Below are 17611 nucleotides of genomic sequence, written 5' to 3' on the forward strand. Positions count from 1 at the left end.
CGGCCTGGCCTCTCCTTTCCTCCCACGGTGCGCCTGCCACGTGAGCCACCACAGAACACACAGCTGCACCTGGTTATCTGCATTGATCCGTGAAAGTATTAGCTACTAAAGCTACGTTTTTCAAATGCAATTATCAGTAAGCTGCTTACTGATAGAAAAAGAGCTGCTTTATCTTAAATTTTGCAAACCCTGCATCTCTATTTTTAGTTCCTTGGAAGTTGCAGCTTATAATGGTGATAGTGAAGTACTGAAATATCCTAAATGAAGGGCCTTCTAAATGCAAAAGAACTGTTAATTATGTTCAGTATAGTAAATTTTTGTCTTTGTAAGTTTTACCACTCTTAATTTTTATTGAGGTGTAATTTATATATAGTAAAATGAGTGCACCCACTTCGAGTTTGATGAGTTGTGACAAATGTGTAAATCTGTGCAATCACCACCCCAGTAAGATCAGAACATCACTCCAATCCCCCCCACCCCTCACTCTGGGCTACCACTGATCTGATTACTTTTTCTAGAATGTCACATAAGTGGAATCACATAGAACGTCCTCTTTGGTGCCTGGCTCTTTCGCTCTGTATGTTGTTTTGAGATCTGTCCGTGTTCCACCTGTCAGTAGCTCACTCCTCTCCGCTGCTGAGTAGTTTTCTAGTTGTTTCTGGAGGGAGGTCTGGCGGGAGGCACTCCGATGTTCCGGAGGTAGAAGTCGTGCTCAGTAGAGCTTTTGCTTTTTTAAAATTGGAGGACAGTTAATTTACAGTGTTGTGTTAGCTTCGGGTGTACAGCAAAGTGATTTAGTTATACATTTTCCATTATAGGTAGAGCTTGCTTTTTTAAAAGTAGGGTATAAGAGATTTCCAAACTGATTATTATTTCCCCCCATGGATTATGGTTACACTGATCTTTTAACAGGCAAATGAACAGTTAGTCTTTTGATTACTCAGCTGATCTCTTTATTTTAATATCAGGTTTATTGAAGTCCAGTTCACATATAGTAAAATTCACTCCTGGCAGACATGTACGCCACAATTCAAGATGTCGATCACTTTCACCACCCCAGAAAATTCCTTTGTAGTCACCCCCTTCCTCCACCCCAGCACCTGTCTTTTCCAGGATGTCTTGGGAACAGAATCATCCAGTGTGCAGCCTCTTTGGTGTGGCCTCTTCAGCATAGTGCCTTTGAGATTCATCTGTGTTACCTGTAGTCTCCTCTGTTGTCGAGTAGTGTCCGTCACATGTATGTGCCATGCTGTGTTTTTCTGTTCATCAGTGGAAGGGTATTTCGGCTAATTCCAGATTTTTTTTTAAAAATTAATTAATTAATTTATTTTTGGCTGTTTTAGGTCTTCATTTCTGTGCGAGGGCTTTCTCTAGTTGTGGCAAGCGGGGGCCACTCTTCATCGCGGTGCGCGGGCCTCTCACTATCGCGGCCTCTCTTGTTGCAGAGCACAAGCTCCAGACGTGCAGGCTCAGTAATTGTGGCTCACGGGCCCAGTTGCTCCGCGGCATGTGGGATCTTCCCAGACCAGGGCTCGAACCCGTGTCCCCTGCATTGGCAGGCAGACTCTCAACCACTGCGCCACCAGGGAAGCCCTAATTCCAGATTTTGGCAGTTAATACATAAAGCCACTTTAAACAGTCATATCCAGGTTTTTGTGCAAACATGTGTACTCATGTATCTTGGATAAATAACCTGGGAAGGGGTTGCTGGGTTGTATGTTAGGTGTGTGTTTAATTTTATAATGGACTGCTGACTTTTTTCCCAGGTGGTTGTACCATTTTGCATTGCCATGAGCAATATTTAAGAACATGATTGTTTTACGTCCTTGACAGCACTTGTTTTGGCAGATTTTTTTTTTTTAGCCATATTAATAGTGTATAGTGATATCTCATTGTGGTTTTGATTTGCATTTCCCTAATGACTAATGATGTCGAACATTTTTTATGTGCTTTTATTTGTCATCTATATATCTTCTTCGGAAACTTTTATTTAAATATTTTGCCCATTTTTAAATTGGGTTGTCTGTTTTCTCTTTTTCTTTTTAAATTTATTTATTTTTATTTATTTATTTTTGACTGTGCTGGGTCTTCGTTTCTGTGCGAGGGCTTTCTCTAGTTGTGGCGAGTGGGGGCCACTCTTCATCGCGGTGCGCGGGCCTCTCACTGTCGCGGCCTCTCTTGTTGCAGAGCACAGGCTCCAGACGCGCATGCTCAGTAGTTGTGGCTCACGGGCCTAGTTGCTCCGCGGCATGTGGGATCTTCCCAGACCAGGGCTCGAACCCGTGTCCCCTGCACTGGCAGGCAGATTCTCAACAACTGCGCCACCAGGGAAGTCCTGTTTTCTTATTATGGAGTTTTGAGAAGTCTTTATATATTCTAGAAACAAGTCTTTTTACAGATTTGCATGTATTTTCTCCCAGTCTGTGGCTTGTCTTTTCATTTTCTTAATAGTGTCTTTAGGAGAACAGAAGATTTTAACTTTGGTGAAGTCCAGTTCATCTATTTTTTATTTTGTGGATTGTGCTTTTGGTGTTGTACGTAAGAAATCTTTGCCTAATCCAAGCTTGTAGAATTTTTACCGTGTTTTAGAAGTTTTACAGTTTTAGATTTTACATTTTACATCTTTGATCCATTTTGCGTTAATTTTTGTATATGATGCAAAGCACAGGTTGACATTCTTTTTTCGCCTTAGGATGTTGAATTATTCCAGCACCATTGTTGAACATGTTTGGTGTAGTATTAATGTGAATGCTATTTATTATAGTTCTTTTAATTTGGATATTCCCTGGCACATAGTCTTAAAAAGAGGAAGCTAACAAGGGTCTTTAATAAATCTGGACTGTTCATTTTATAATACTAGAGATTCATTAAGTTGTATAGTAACCCCATGCGTTTTGTTAAAGGTCTCAAGATTCTGCCCTCCAAGAAAATCTTGCCATGATTGGATAGGACCCCCAGATAAATATTCAAACCTTCGACCTGTTCACTTTTACATCCCTGAAAATGAATCACCATTGGAACAAAAGTTAAGAGAATTAAGACAAGAAACACAAGAATGGAACCAACAGTTCTGGGCAAACCAGAATTTGACTTTTCTTAAGGTAAGTTGAGGTTTCGGGTCAGAATGAGAAATAATACAGTTGGCCACTTGGGGGCGCTAAATCTTTAGCATCCGCTTTGCCTTTCAGTTATTTGGCAGCATCGCGTTGCCTCCCTGCCATACATCTGTATGTGTGTATATATGCGTAGAATTTTAAAATCAGTATGTAACTGTAAAGAAGAAATATTGATCGTTCACAGCATCACAGATCTTGAGACGTTCAAGGAAGTAAAGGGAGTAGCAGAGCCGGAACCAGAACTGCAGGTTCCACATGTATATACGCTTGTGTGTGTGTGTTTATGAAATCATGGGTGTCTGGGATGTGTTGTCATTCTTCCTGAGAATTCAGGATTCTTAACAGCATACTCATCAGTAAACTACGAGAAAGGAGTATAAATATTCTAATCCAGAAGAAAGACTTAGGCGATACCTGTTTATCCATTTGGGCAGGCTAAGTCAAATGGAGTTGCATTTATCTTAGTCTGTGGATTTATAAACAAATAGTGCCTCCCAAAGTTTATTAAACATCTCATTTTCAAATCCTATTTCAAGCATGAAACTTTTAACTAAGTTCAGATGGTTTAAAACAGGCTTTGAGATGGGCCACTTCTCAGAAAATCCACATCCAGACTTCTCCAGAGCGCTGAGAGCTGTGTCCTAGCCAAGGAAAAACGGAAAGACGAAGAAAGGGAATTCTGATAGCTGTCTCCTTTTAGGAAAAAGAAAAATTTATTGACTCAAGACTAAAAGCCAAAGTCCTGGAACTGAGAGCTGAATCAGGTGAGTGAGTTCTTTTTCTGCCAACACTGGTTTTGTTTGAGTAACTATATGAGAAGGTGTGAAGACAGAGTATTAAGGCCTCCCTGGCTGTCCAGCGGTTAAGACCCACACTCCCACTGCATGGGGCGCAGGTTCCACCCCGGCCAGGGAACTAGATCCCATGTGCCTCTCGGCACAAACAAAAAAAAAAAAGAAAAGAAAAACAAAGGATGTTGACTGAAGTAGAGAAAGCTCAGGGAGCAGGTCATGGCTCCATGGGGCAGGCGCTCTGAGGGTGTCCTCAGTGCTGCGTACGTCTGTCCTCCTCCTGCTCCCTCTTCTGTCTTTGGGTGAGGTCAGCCCTCTCGTCATTTTGGGTCATTCTGATCGATGACCTCTTTCTGACCTTTGGACTTACATCCGAGGTCCCATGGCTTCAGCAGCCTCTGTCTCTTCTGCCCTGGCTTCTCTTCCCTGATTCCTGATGGCAGTTCATGGTCCCACTGACCATGAGCGGGAAACTGCAGAGTCATCCTGGAAGCCCCTCCCCACCCCTTCATCTTTCATCTCTCCACCAGATTTACCTCTTAGGTGTTTCTCAGCACCTTTGCTACTCCCTGTCCTTTTTTTTTTTTTTTTAATAAATTTATTTATTTATTTTTGGCTGCGTTGGGTCTTTGTTGCTGTGCACAGGCTTCCTCTAGTTGTGGCTCACCGGCTTTAGAGCGCAGGCTCAGTAGTTGTGGCGCACGGGCTTAGTTGCTCAGTGGCATGTGGGATCTTCCCGGACCAGGGCTTGAACCCGTGTTCTCTGCATTGGCGGGCAGATTCTTAACCACTGCGCCACCAGGGCAGTCCTTACTCCCTCTCCTTTAAACATGGCTTTAATTCAGGCTCTTGTTAATTCTCTGCCTATTGCAGTATCTTCCTAATTGGTTCCCTGGCCCCCAGTCTTTGAATCAGGGGTCAGCAGACTTTCTGTAAAGGGCTAGATAGTAAATAGTTTAGTCTCTCTGGGCCATATGGGTCTCTCCTTCAACTGGTCAGCTCTGCTGTTGTTCTGTGAAAGCAGCCATAGAAAATACATAGATTAATGGGCGTGAACTTGTCCCAATAAAACTGTATTTACAAAATCAGCTAGTAGGCCAGATTTGGCCTGCAGGCTGTAGTTTAGCAACTCATGCCTTAAATCCATTCTTTGCAGTGTAGCCAGTCTGTTCTACCCAAAATGCAGTTCTGATAGTTGCCACTCAGCTTAGGTTTTTAGATTTCCTGTGACGACAGAGTGACAGCTGTGCTCCTCCTTCTGGATTGGAGGCCTGCCCGGCCCCTGCCCGTTTTACCTGTTTCGTGTCTTGTTCCCCAGGCTGCGCACTTCATGTGTCAGGGGTGCAGACTGCATTCAGTTCCCTCTGCCTACCGTGCTGTCCTTTCTTTTGGATGGAGAATCTAGTGCTCAAAATAACCTTTAATCATTTTCTCTTGGTGTTGATGTTAGGCCTGAATAAGATTTTGTACCGTCGGTTAAACAGATGTCTACTGTCAAAACATTCTGATGGAAAATCTGAAATCGTTGACCCCCAAAGCCAGGTCTGTGTTGGGCTTAAAGCACCGTGACCCTCCCTGCTCGTGGTAGCCTTGCCTGGGCTCATTAGAACAGAAGTCTGGGGAGGATGGAGTTAGCCCCACGCTGGGCCCAGTCGTATGCTGTCTGCTGCACGGGCCCCACTGAGGGTCTGGGAGGGCAGGAGTGAGCAGGAAAGGGTGCTATGTCCTATCAGTTTTTGTTTGTTTTTTGGTTGTTTTTTTGGGGGGGCAATAAATATTTTAATTTTTGTTTTATTTTTATGGTGACAGACAATTTTCAAGTTTATTTCCTTTTTTTTTTTTTAATACAAAGCTAAACCACAAACAGGTACAACCAAGACATTTTATCTCCCATTTACACACTCCCATTGAATCCTCCTCCAACTGGCTTACCGCTGAGCAGGCAAGTGTGGGGTGAGGGGAAGACTTTCTTAGGTAGCACCGTCCTGAGGCCGGGGGCGGGGGCATCGAGGCGAAGACAGGCTCTCATCCCGAAGCAGAGAATGAGAGCCCCGACTTCAGGACTGTGCCCTTTGCACATATGTTCTGTTTTATTTCCCATGGTGACCCAATGAAGTCGGTACTGTTACTTTTACTATTTTGTAGATGAGGAGCCCGAGGGCAAGTTGTTTGACCAAAATCACAGAGTGAGTAAGTGGAGGGGCCTAGGTCCTGACCTGGAGAGTGGGTTCCCAGGGAGGCCCCCGGGCCACTGTCGTCTATGAGTATCATGGATTCCTACTGATGGCGTTACTGAGTGTTGAAAGACGGGCCTTAATTAGATTTCAGATTAGTCTGGTAAGAAAACAGGAAAGAGTATGTTGAGGAAAGGACTCATGAAGGGAGGTGCTGCTCTGTCAGCTGTTTAAACAGTTACCAGGCTGCAGGGATGGAAATGGGGGCGGGGGGACAGGTGTGTCACCCCCGTGGGCCAGAGCACGCATGTGTGACACCTGAGTGCAGGGGCCTCGCAGAACCCAGGTAAGAGGAGTTTCGTTTAATAAGTGATGTTGGAGAAACTAATTATTTTTGACCCAAAAAGATAAATTTAGATTCATGCTCCCTGTAATACAAATATATTCCAAACGGATGAAAAAGTTAATTATTAAAAATCAATTGTTTATGGAGTAAAAAGTTAAATACATCGCTCCTAGTTGTAGGAAGTCTAACAATAAAAGTGACCCTCCATTATCTGGAGGAGTGATGATTCCCTGAGCTTGACAGTAAAGGTAGAAAGATTCAAGAACGTGAAAACTGACAATGTCTGGATTAGTCAGGACTCCCTTTGATCTGTCCTCCTGGAAAGGAGAGTTTGCTGAGGGGACACGAAGTGGCTCAGACACAGGACCAGGGGAGAGCCGGGCCCAGGCATGGCCTGCACTCAGACACTGGCCCTAGAGGCAACCCAGGACATCCTCCCCTCCTCTCGTTTCACCTCCTGTCTACCCCACTGCTTCAGCCTTCTCTTGCTGTAAACAGGCTTTTTCCACCTCTCAGTTTATACCTCCCAGGTCCAAGGAAGTAGCCAGACTGAGGCTCTGCCCAGGCGGGGTTCTGTTGAAGGAGTGAGGCTGCTCCACAGACAGTGCCCGGCAGACCTGAGGGCCAGGCAAAGGGGTCCACGTCCAGGAGACACATTAAACGCGAACGGCAGGTGGCAGGAGGCGTTTGTGGCAGAGATGAAGAGGCGTGTGGACTTTATGAAAAGCCTTAACAAATTTGTAGAAATAACAAAACACCTGCAGATGAATAATGTGACTACAAGAAAAAAACTCCTCAAACTAAATTTCACAGTGCCTATTAAAACAGCACCTAGGGACTTCCCTGGTGGCGCAGTGGTTAAGAATCCGCCTGCCAATGCAGGCGACACGGGTTCGAACCCTGGTCCAGCAAGATCCCACATGCCGTGGAGCACCTGAGCCCATGCGCCACACCTGCTGAGCCTGAGCTCCAGAGCCCGCAAGCCACAACTACTGAGCCCACGTGCCGCAACTACTGAAGCCCCTGCACCTAGAGCCCGTGCTCCGCAACAAGAGAAGCCACCGCAATGAGAAGCCCGCGCACTGCAACAAAGAATAGCCCCCGCTCACCGCAACTAGAGAAAGCCCGTGCGCAGCAGCGAAGACCCAATGCAGCCAAAAAAACAAAACAAAACAAAACAAAAAACAAACAAACAGCACCTAGGCCTTGTTTTATGCTTACTGAACTCAAGGAGATGTTTTCCCAGCTCCTTTTCCAGAAGGATTTAGTTGCATGAAGTACGCATATGCCAAGAAGCGGGGAAATTATGACCACTGAATATCTAAGAATTCATCCTATAGGAAAACATGGGAAGACTTCACTCTGTTCCTTGAAGCATTGTCTTTCATTGCCAAACAATGGGAAGTATCTAAATATCCAGTCATTTCAGATTAGATAAGGCTGTGGTGGCCCACTGCGCACTGGATGTTCACTGGAATATTCTGCAGCAGTCTAGGAACATTATTGACTTCATTTCAAGTGCGAAAAGTAGAATACCATGACGTCAACTCTGCCTGCCCCCAGATTAAATCTAGTGTAAGGCAGGCAGTGCTGTGGGAGGGTTCTTGCCTCTAGTTTCTTTTACTGCTGAAGTGTTTATGCAGCTGGAGCCGGGTGCCATCAGGATGGATTTACTTTAAGTCAGCTGGTATTTAAGAAACACCCACTCGGTTTTCGGTAAATGTGTAATAAATTAGATTGTTCTGCCTGTCATTCTTAGTATTACTAAAGTTCAGTATCACATTGCAGTGTTGACAGGTGTGGAATCTGAATTACTCAGCAAACGTTTATGGTGCTTCTGCTTTATGCTGTGCGTCACCTGGGAATGTTTGGGCAGGACACCAAACTAGACCAGTAGCTGAAGGTGGCACCCCCACCTGTCCTTAGAACCCTGGGGCGCCTGCGGTGCTGCCGGCAGCGGTGATGAGCGCGCCCCTCTGTGCCAGGCCCGTCCCACCTGCCACACTGACCGCGACTCAGTTTGTCTCAGAGCAGCCTTATGAGGTGAGCTGCTGTGATCCGCGTCGTGGAGCCCGGAGAAGCCACAGGGCCGGCGAGGGACGAAGCCCCGGCCCGTGGAGCCACTGCCTGCGGGGCCGGGAGGACACGTCCCACCTCCTCAGCTCCTCTCGTCATCGTGTGAGAGGCAGGGGAGGCTGGCTGGAGGGTGCGCAGGCGCCTCTCCCTGGAGGACCGGCGGGACCCGCTTGCAGCTTAGGAGACGCCGCTGCTCTCGGCCAGCGTGCGCGCCCCGCTCCCCGGAGCGAGAGCTCCGTGTGTGGCCCCGCATCGCGCTCCAGCCCTGCCTGCCCTCCGCCCCTCACTCTGTGTTCAGCCACGTCTCTGCCTCGCCACACCCGTCACTTGCTCTGCCCGTGCTGCTCCCCTTCTGTGCCCTGTGGGATCCTGGCTGGACTGTCCCCTTCCCTGGGAGCCTTCGGCTTCCCTCCCCTCCTCAGGCAGCTGGTTGTCCCTCTCTTTCCCCCATCAGCATCCACCCCTTGATTGATTCCAGGTATTTACTGAACACCTGCCACATCCCAGGCTAGTCCTGGGGACCAGCTGGGGACGAGACAGAGCCACGGCCTCGCCTTTGTGGAGCGGAGCTCCTTGCGTGGGCCGGGCGGGTGACCAGCAGACGAGCAGCTCGGCGAACGCGCTCTGCACTCCCGGGCTGTTGACCGCGGGGGAGGACGAAGCCGGGGTGAGCGCAGGAGCCGGCGTTTTAACGGGGGCCTCGGGGAAGCCCCCTCGGAGGGGCGGCGTCTGGGGAGGTTGTGAGAGGGTCTTCCAGATGCAGGTTTTGAGGAGCAGCAGGAGGCTGGGTCAGAGGAGCGAGGGCGCGTGGAATCGACTGCTCTTCGCTCAGCCCGCGGGGGTCCAGGTGGCGTGGGCCCCTGCTCAGGCTGGCCGGGAGGTGGCCCTTCTGCCTCTGTGGGGGACAGCCACGCTTGTACTGTGCGGTCTGCGTTTGCCTTTGTGCTGTGTGAGTTCAGGGTTGGCCACTTTCCCTCCTGTTTCTGTAGAAATGTGCCCTGGGGTCACCTTCCCAGCTCTGTCTCTGTCTCCCAAAAATCCTGGTGCGGTTGAAGTGTCAGCATCAGCTTTGCAGCCAGGAAACACAGCCTCTGTCTGGAGTCCTGGCGAGTGGACTAACCCCGGGGGGAGCCGGAGCGGGGGCCTCTCTGGATGGGGGTGCTCTGCAAGTGCAGGGACCCTGGGTGCGACGCCTGTTTGGAGCTTGGGGCTTCTAAGCCAGAGGGCTCTCTCCCCAATTTCCTCCTCCCACCAGCTCCTGGCAGCCACTAGTCTACTTTCTGTCTCTATGAATTTGCCTATTCTGGACATTTCCAGATAAATGTCATCATATACAGGCATACCTCATTTGTGCTTTGAAGATACTGTGTTTTTTACAAATTAAATGTTTGTGGTAACCCTGTATAGAGCAAGTCTATTGGCACAATTTTTCCAACAGCATGATTTTGTAATTAAGGTATGTATGGTTTTTTAGACATAATGCTATTGCTCACTTAATAGACCTCAGTATAGTGTAAACATAACTTTATATGCATTGGGAAACCAAAAAATTCATGACTCACTTTACTGCAATACTTGCTTCATTGTAGTGGTCTGGGACCAAACCCTCAATATCTCCAAGGTCTGCCTGTAATATGTAGTGTTTTATGTGTGCCTTCTTTCACTTAAGTGTGTGTTTTCAAGGTTCATCCATGTTGTAGCATGTATCACTACATTGAAGATTCTTTTCTATGGCTGAATAATATTCCACTATATGGACATACCACATTTTGTTTATCCATCAGTTGATGGACATTTGGGTTGTTTCCACTTTTTGACAATTATCAATAACACTGCTGTGAACAGTCACGTATATACCTGTAAGTGGGATGCAGGGTCATATGGTAACTCTATGTTTAACTTTCTGAGGAACTGCCAAGCTGTTTTTCAAAGTGGCTGCATCATTTTACATTCCAACCAGCAATATGTAAGAGTTCCAATATCTCTATATCCTCATCAACACTTGTTATTGTTTGTCTTTTTGATTGTAGTCATCCTAGTGAGTGTGAAGTGATCTTATTATCTTTTTAAGTTGAATTTCCTTAATGACTCATTAGTCATTAGTTGAATATCTTTTCATGTTCTTATTTGCCATTTTTATATCTCCTTTGGAGAAATGTTTATTCAAATCCTTTAAAATTGGGTTATTTTAAAGGATTTAATTGGGTTATTTCTCTTTTTATTGTTGAGTTGTAAGAGTTCTTTACGTACTCTGGATATTAGACCCGTATTAGAAGGATGATTTGCAAATATTTTCTCCCATTCTGTAGGTTGTCTTTTCACTTTTTCAGTAGTGCCCTTCGAAGCACAAAAATTTTAAATTTTGATGAAATCCGGACTTCCCTCGTGGTGCAGTGGTTAAGAATCTGCCTGCCAACACAGAGGACATGGGTTCAATCCCTGGTCTGGGAAGATCCCACATGCCGTGGAGCAACTAAGCCCGTGGGCCACAACTACTGAGCCCATGTGCCACAACTACTGAAGCCTGTGCGCCTAGAGCCCGTGCTCTGCAACAAGAGAAGCCACTGCAATGAGAAGCCCACGCACCACAGCAAAGAGTAGCCCCCGCTCGCCACAACTATAGAAAGCCTGTGCGTGGCAGTGAAGACCCAACACAGCCAAAAATAAATAAATAAAATAAATTAAATTAAAAAAAAATTTTGGGGGGGATGGAATCCAACTTATCTATTTTTTTCTTTGTTTGCCTGTGCTTTAGGTGTCATATCTAAAATGCATTGCCTAATTCAAGGTGATGAAGATTTGCACGTGTTTTCTTCCAAGAATTGTATAGTTTTATCTCTTACATTTAGGTCTTTGATTCATTTTGAGGTTATTTTTGTTTATGGTGTGAGATGGGATTCAGCTTGGTTTTTTTTTACATGTAGATAATCGAGTTGTCCTAAGCATTGTTTGTTGAAAAGACTATTTGTCCCCATTGAATCGTCTTGACACCCTTGTCGAAAATCACTTGCCCATAAATGTTTGGGTTTAGCTCTGTTCTATTGATCTATAAGCCTGTTCTTCTGCTGGTATCACACTGTCTTGATTACTGTAGCTTTGTAGTAAGTTTTGAATATAAGAAGGGTGAATCCTCCAACTATGATTTTCTTTGCCAAGGTTGCTTTGGCTACTGGGTTTCCTTGCATTTTTATATAAATTTTAGGATCCACTTACCAATTTCTTCTGTTTTATGTTTTTTGTCTTTTTTTTGGCCGCACCACGCAGCGTGTGGGATTTTAGTTCCCCGACCAGGGATTGAACCTGGACCCCAGCAGTGAAAGCAAGTCCTAACCACTGGACCGCCAGGGAATTCCCTGTCAATTTCTGGGGCAAAAAAAAAAAAAAAAAGCCAGCTGGGGTTTTGGTAGGGTTTGTTTTGAATCTATATGTCATTACGGGGGAGTGTTGCCACCTTAACGGTATTAGGTCTTTGAAACCATGAACATGGGATGTCTTTCCATTTATTTAGGTCCTTCATTTCTATGTTTTGTAGTTTTTAAATGTGTAAGTCTTATACTTCCTGTCTTAAATTTATCCTGTCTTTCATTCTTTTTTTTTTTTTTTTTTTTATTTATGGCTGTGTTGGGTCTTCGTTTCTGTGCGAGGGCTTTCCCCAGTTGCGGCAAGTGGGGGCCACTCTTCATCGCGGTGCGCGGGCCTCTCACTATCGCGGCCTCTCTTGTTGCGGAGCACAGGCTCCAGACGCGCAGGCTCAGCAGCTGTGGCTCACGGGCCCAGCCGCTCCGCGGCACGTGGGATCCTCCCAGACCAGGGCTCGAACCCGTGTCCCCTGCATTGGCAGGCAGATTCTCAACCACTGCGCCACCAGGGAAGCCCCTCATTCTTTTTGATGCTGTTGTAAATGGAATTGTTTTCTTAATTTTGTTTTCAGATTGTTTATTGCAAGTGTATAGAAATAGTTGATATTTGTATATTGATCTTGTCTCCTGCAATCCTGCTGAACTCATTTGTTAATTCTAATAATTGTTTGTAGAACCCTTCCCCTTAAGTCTTAATGTTTAAGTTGAAATTAATTTTCAGGTCAAAAAGCAACATTGAATGCAGAAGAAATGGCTGACTTTTACAAGCAATTTTTAAGTAAAAATTTTCAGAAGCACATGTATTACAACAGGTGGGTGTCTACTTTTTTCCTGAAAATTTGAATATCACAACCATATTGTCTAGGATTATTTTGCTATCTGAATTTAACATTTGTGTTTATATTAAAGGTAGAAGTTGCTATCAACTTAGTTTTCGCACTTTTAAATAAAATTGACAGCTTAAAGTTGTTTGCATGGCATCCCTAAAGCAGCTTGCACCCCTAGTGCGTAGACAGTGGGTTCTACACAGCACTTCCCACTGAAAGGAACCTGGACTCCATTGAGAAGCACAGTCTGGGGCAGGGGCAGCACAAGAGGAGTCGAGACGTCTTGTGTTTGAAAGTGAGGAAGCTCGGAGCCCAGCGGGGTCATGTGAGAACAGCCCAGAAGGTGACTCGTAGGCCAGAGACGGAGCCGTCGCAGCCACACACAGACAGTGACGGCTGTGGATTGCACGTCTATCTCACGTGCCGACACCTGTGCGATCACAGTGACACTGAGCGGCTCACAGCAACTCGAGGGGCTCCCGTAGGCCAGGGACGGAGCCGTTGCAGCCACACACAGACAGTGACGGCTGTGGATTGCACGTCTATCGCACGTGCCGACACCTGTGCGATCACAGTGACACTGAGCGGCTCACAGCGACTCGAGGGGCTCCCGTAGGCCAGGGACGGAGCCGTTGCAGCCACACACAGACAGTGACGGCTGTGGATTGCACGTCTATCGCACGTGCCGACACCTGTGCGATCACAGTGACACTGAGCGGCTCACAGGCGCCGCGGGGTAGGGCTAGGCAGCCAGCCCAGTGTTCTGAAACTCGAGGCGTGAAGGACACTCACCTCTCCTGCCTTTCCTGCCCCGACTGGATTCCAGGGCAGCCGAACGAAGGAGCATTTTTCTTGGTAGAAGAATGACAGCTAACGCAGGGGTGCTGGAGTTAGATCTGGGCCTGATCACCCCACAGCTGCTAAACCGCTGGGCAGCAAGGCTGATGGGGACTTCATATTGGATAGGTCGGGCTGATTGCGCCTGAACCCCGGTACCTCTTCACACTGTGCAGAGTGGGGCAGCGGCCTGCGTGCATCTCTGTGAGGTGCGGCAGGAGGTACCGAGCATGGCCAGTGAGGTGTCCTCACCAGAACAAGGGAACTGCAGTCTAGCAGGCCTCCGGATCTCATACCAGGTTACAGGAAAAAGATAAAAGGGTGTGTTGGGGGGGGTGTGGAGAGAGCGGTTCACAGACCATGCTTAAATCATAGCCTGAAGATACAGTCCCAGAAGTTGGAAGTTCTACAAGACAGACACGATCCAGTTTCAACCAGTAACTAGGATTAAAAAAAAAAAAGGAGGGGGAACTAATAGAATAAAAGAGGCTTCATGCAGTGTGTAGACATTGTTTGGATCCTAATACAGACAAACCACCTAAAAAAAGGTATTTATTTTTGACAGTCAGTCAAAGGAAACTGAACAGTGACTGTATATTAGGTTGTATAGATAAGTCATTGTTCATTTTATCAGATGCAATGATAGTATTGTGGTTAGGTGTTTTGTTTTTTTTTTTTTAATTTATATATTTATTTATTTATGGCTGCGTTAGGTCTTCATTTCTGTGCGAGGGCCTTCTCCAGCCGCGGCAAGCGGGGGCCACTCCCCATCACGGCGCGCAGGCCTCTCACCATTGCGGCCTCCCCTGTTGCGGAGCACAGGCTCCAGACGCACAGGCTCAGTAGCTGTGGCTCACGGGCCCAGCTGCTCCGCGGCATGTGGGATCTTCCCAGACCAGGGCCCGAACCTGTGTCCCCTGCACTGGCAGGCAGACGCCCAACCACCGCGCCACCAGGGAAGCCCCGGTTAGGTGTTTTTAAAAAAGGTTTTGACGGTACATAGTGATGTGTATTCCCAGGTGTGATGATAGGACGTGGCGTTTGAGATTTGCTGTGACGTTCGTAGGGCAGTGGCCACGCCGGATGGGCAGGTGGGGCAGGGTCTAGACAGTGAGGTGATCGTCGAGTCTGGAGGAGCTCTTGAGTGACACTCAGGCATAAAGCCCAGTCCTGCAGCGTCCAGGTTCTGTTGCTAATGCTGTCATGTGTCCCTCTGATCTAGCTGAGTTATTCAGTCAAGCCAGTATTAGTTAGGTTTCCCTGGACCTTTGATTTCTGGTGTGGACACAGCATGTTTGCATCTTGCTTCCTCTCCGGTAAGCTTGATGTTTTCCGTGTGGCACTCAGAGGAGAGAGAGGGTCGGGCAGTAGTGGAGCCTGAGCGCTCCCGCTCTGTGCCCGCACCACCTCCTGCCCCTGCTTTCCTTATGGAAACAGGAAAAGCTTAGTTTGTCTTTTCCACTACACTTTATCAATTCAGGTTGTCTGTATCGGTGGAGTGGAATCTGGCTTTTCCTTAATAACCTAAGAACTTTAATCTCGGTGGGATACCAGTTTTCTTTTTTCTGGAAGCCTTTTTTATTAGGGCATTGCTTCCCATTTATAGCATCATTGAAGTGGATAGAAGTGTAAAGATCGTTCTCGTGTGGAGAGGGGTTTTCTATCTAGCCATGCAAAGGCTCCAGAAAACTGGTATTTTTACCTCTTGCTAGTACTTCACTTAAGCCCTTGGTTATTCTCCATTCTTCTATGCTGAGATCCAGTCAACCATTTGAGTCCAGTCTGGAATAGCAGCTCCACGTTCCCTCATTAGCTCATTTGGACAAAAAGCATTGGCACTTGTTGGCATTTCAGCTTCCGAGGGCTCAGCACTGAGAGTCTGGAATGTGTGCTTTCCATTGTGGAAACTTGCCAAGTTTTGCCCATTCAGCTGCTGACAATGTGGTGAATTTGCAAGCTCTGACATGTTCTGTAGAGTAATTCACAGGCAAGTGAGCCTATGACAGCATGTAACTCCATCCCAGTATTTGTATGAGAAGTTCTGGAATGATCTCTTTTGAGACACAGGTTACCCAAAAGTTCAGATCATCTAGAAAAAGAAGATATGAAACTTGATGATGTTGGCATTTGGACAAGTTAGCTTCTCAAGATGGAGTACTTCTGTCATGTGCTTCTTATGCAGTTAAGGTGCCAAAGCCTGGAGGGTCCCCACCGAGTTCCGGCAGAGCCTCCAGTCCTTTTCTGAGAGGTTACGCCCCCATCGCTCTACAGTTGTGTCTCTGAGAGAATGCCACTGGGCTCTGGGGGCCCCAGGGCTTCTGAGAGCTCTTTCTGTGTCTTCTAGCAAAATCTGAGGAAGGCTGCAGCAGCCTCCAGGAGTGGGAAAAGCGGGGTCGGGGTGCACTGGGCACATCAGCCTGATGAAAATCCAGGTGGAAGGAAGGCAGGCTGTTGTGGGCAGTCTAGCTTTAAAGAGGGCGGGAGATGGCAGAGATGGTGAGGAAGGGTGGAAGAGGAGACAGTTGGGAGGCCTGAGCGTCGGTCACGTGTGCTTGTCCTGTTCCTCTTTAGGGACTGGTACAGGCGTAATTTTGCCATCACCTTCTTCATGGGAAAAGTGGCCCTGGAGAGGATTTGGAACAAGCTTAGACTGAAACGAAAGAAGACCATCAACTAGGAGCCCACCCTGACCCACCCTCCCAGCGTCTAAGTTGCCACGAGAAGCAGCTGCTTATAGGAGCTTGTTTTACGAGAGCTCGAAGACCTGTGTGCAGGGCAGGCTGGGAGGACGCGGGTCCTGTTGCGCTGTGGCCCAGGTGGCTCCGTCCTGACTGTGGATTCCAGGCTGGCTCTTGGTCATGGAAGTGATGTTAAATAAAACCCAAGCACTGTGTGCCTGTTTTCTGTGTTTTTGAATTATACCAATTTGAAAGAGAACAATATAAAGATATTAATAAAATTTCACTTGAAAAATTTGCCTCTACTGATAGGAATGTTTTGGAGGCTGGCTGCAGTGTCACCACGGCCTCACCTGACCAGCGAGCCCTGGTTATTGGAGGCCCCGGGTCCCGGCCCTGGTGAAGTGCAGCTGTCCGGGGAGGCGTCCACACACAGACCCGGAAGCAGGTGCGGCTCCTCCACCAGAGCCCAGGGGACTTTGCTACATTTATTCCAGGGGGGCAGAGCCTGTTTCCAAGGTTTTCCGGAACAGCTTTCTGTGGCTCATGTCCCTCTGCTTCAGTTCTTATAAAATCAGCATTGTTTGAAATAGGATTATGTGGTTATAAAATGATGAGGCTCTCTTTGTACTGTGTCCTGGAGCCGTGGCGGGGAAGGGGTGGAGGGACCTGCCTCAGCAGCGGGCAAGTGCCCTTCAGAGCCAGGGCATAAGGTGTCCTCTGAGGACAGATGAGACATCTGGATTTTACCAAAAGCCACTTGGCAAGCAGTTTTTATTCCAAAACGGGATGTGACAGTAGAGTCGAAAGGCTGGATTTCTTCCGTGGCTTATAAACTGCTGCCACCGAAGGTGATTTCCAAGGAGAAATTTCAGAGACCAGAGGAAGCACATCATCCCACCCCCACCCCACCCCAGGCTTTTAAGGGCCACGCGGATGGACGAGGGTGCTGCTGAAGAGGAAAGCCAGCGCTGGGCGCTGTGGTTCCTGGCGAACGCTGTGCACTCCATCAGCTCTGTGGGCTGTTAACCCAGGTGTCCATGGAGGTCCCCGGGGAGTGGAGTGCGTGCACCAAGCAGCGTGGGACACGAGGCTTCACAGAAATAACCCCATCTCACGCGTCACGCCACTGCCTTTGCTAAACACAACCTGTCACCAGCCCATGTGACACTGTGTGTGTCTGCAAAGGAACGCCAGCACAGTTAGGGGACCAGGTCGGGCCCCGGTTCCATATGAGTGAGCCCGGAGGCATGAACTGTTCTCTAGCTTTTAATTCTTTTTTTTTTAAATTAATTAATTATTTTATTTTTGGCTGCATCGGGTCTTAGATGCGGCACGTGGGCTCTTTGTTGTGGTGCACGGGCTTCTCTCTAGTTGTGGCGTGTGGGTTTTCTCTCTCTAGTTATG

General features: G+C 47.3%; 1 protein-coding gene across 2 annotated transcripts in view; it reads left to right on the plus strand.

Annotated features, from left to right (window-relative positions):
- LOC132360019 (cytochrome c oxidase assembly factor 8) overlaps positions 1 to 16419 on the plus strand; it is a 32381-nt gene extending 15962 nt beyond the window's left edge. Inside the window, exons 2-5 of one of the 2 annotated variants that reach the window (XM_059915102.1) lie at positions 2904 to 3101; positions 3817 to 3880; positions 12584 to 12674; positions 16098 to 16419. In XM_059915102.1, coding sequence (XP_059771085.1) covers positions 2904 to 3101; positions 3817 to 3880; positions 12584 to 12674; positions 16098 to 16203 — 459 coding nt within the window. In that variant the 3' untranslated portion in view covers positions 16204 to 16419. The remainder of the gene's footprint in view (positions 1 to 2903; positions 3102 to 3816; positions 3881 to 12583; positions 12675 to 16097) is intronic. The other variant, XM_059915103.1, reaches the window with a different exon arrangement.
- The last annotated feature ends 1192 nt before the right edge of the window (positions 16420 to 17611 follow it).

Source organism: Balaenoptera ricei, chromosome 2 (assembly GCF_028023285.1).
Source record: "Balaenoptera ricei isolate mBalRic1 chromosome 2, mBalRic1.hap2, whole genome shotgun sequence".
Lineage (NCBI taxonomy): Eukaryota > Metazoa > Chordata > Mammalia > Artiodactyla > Balaenopteridae > Balaenoptera > Balaenoptera ricei.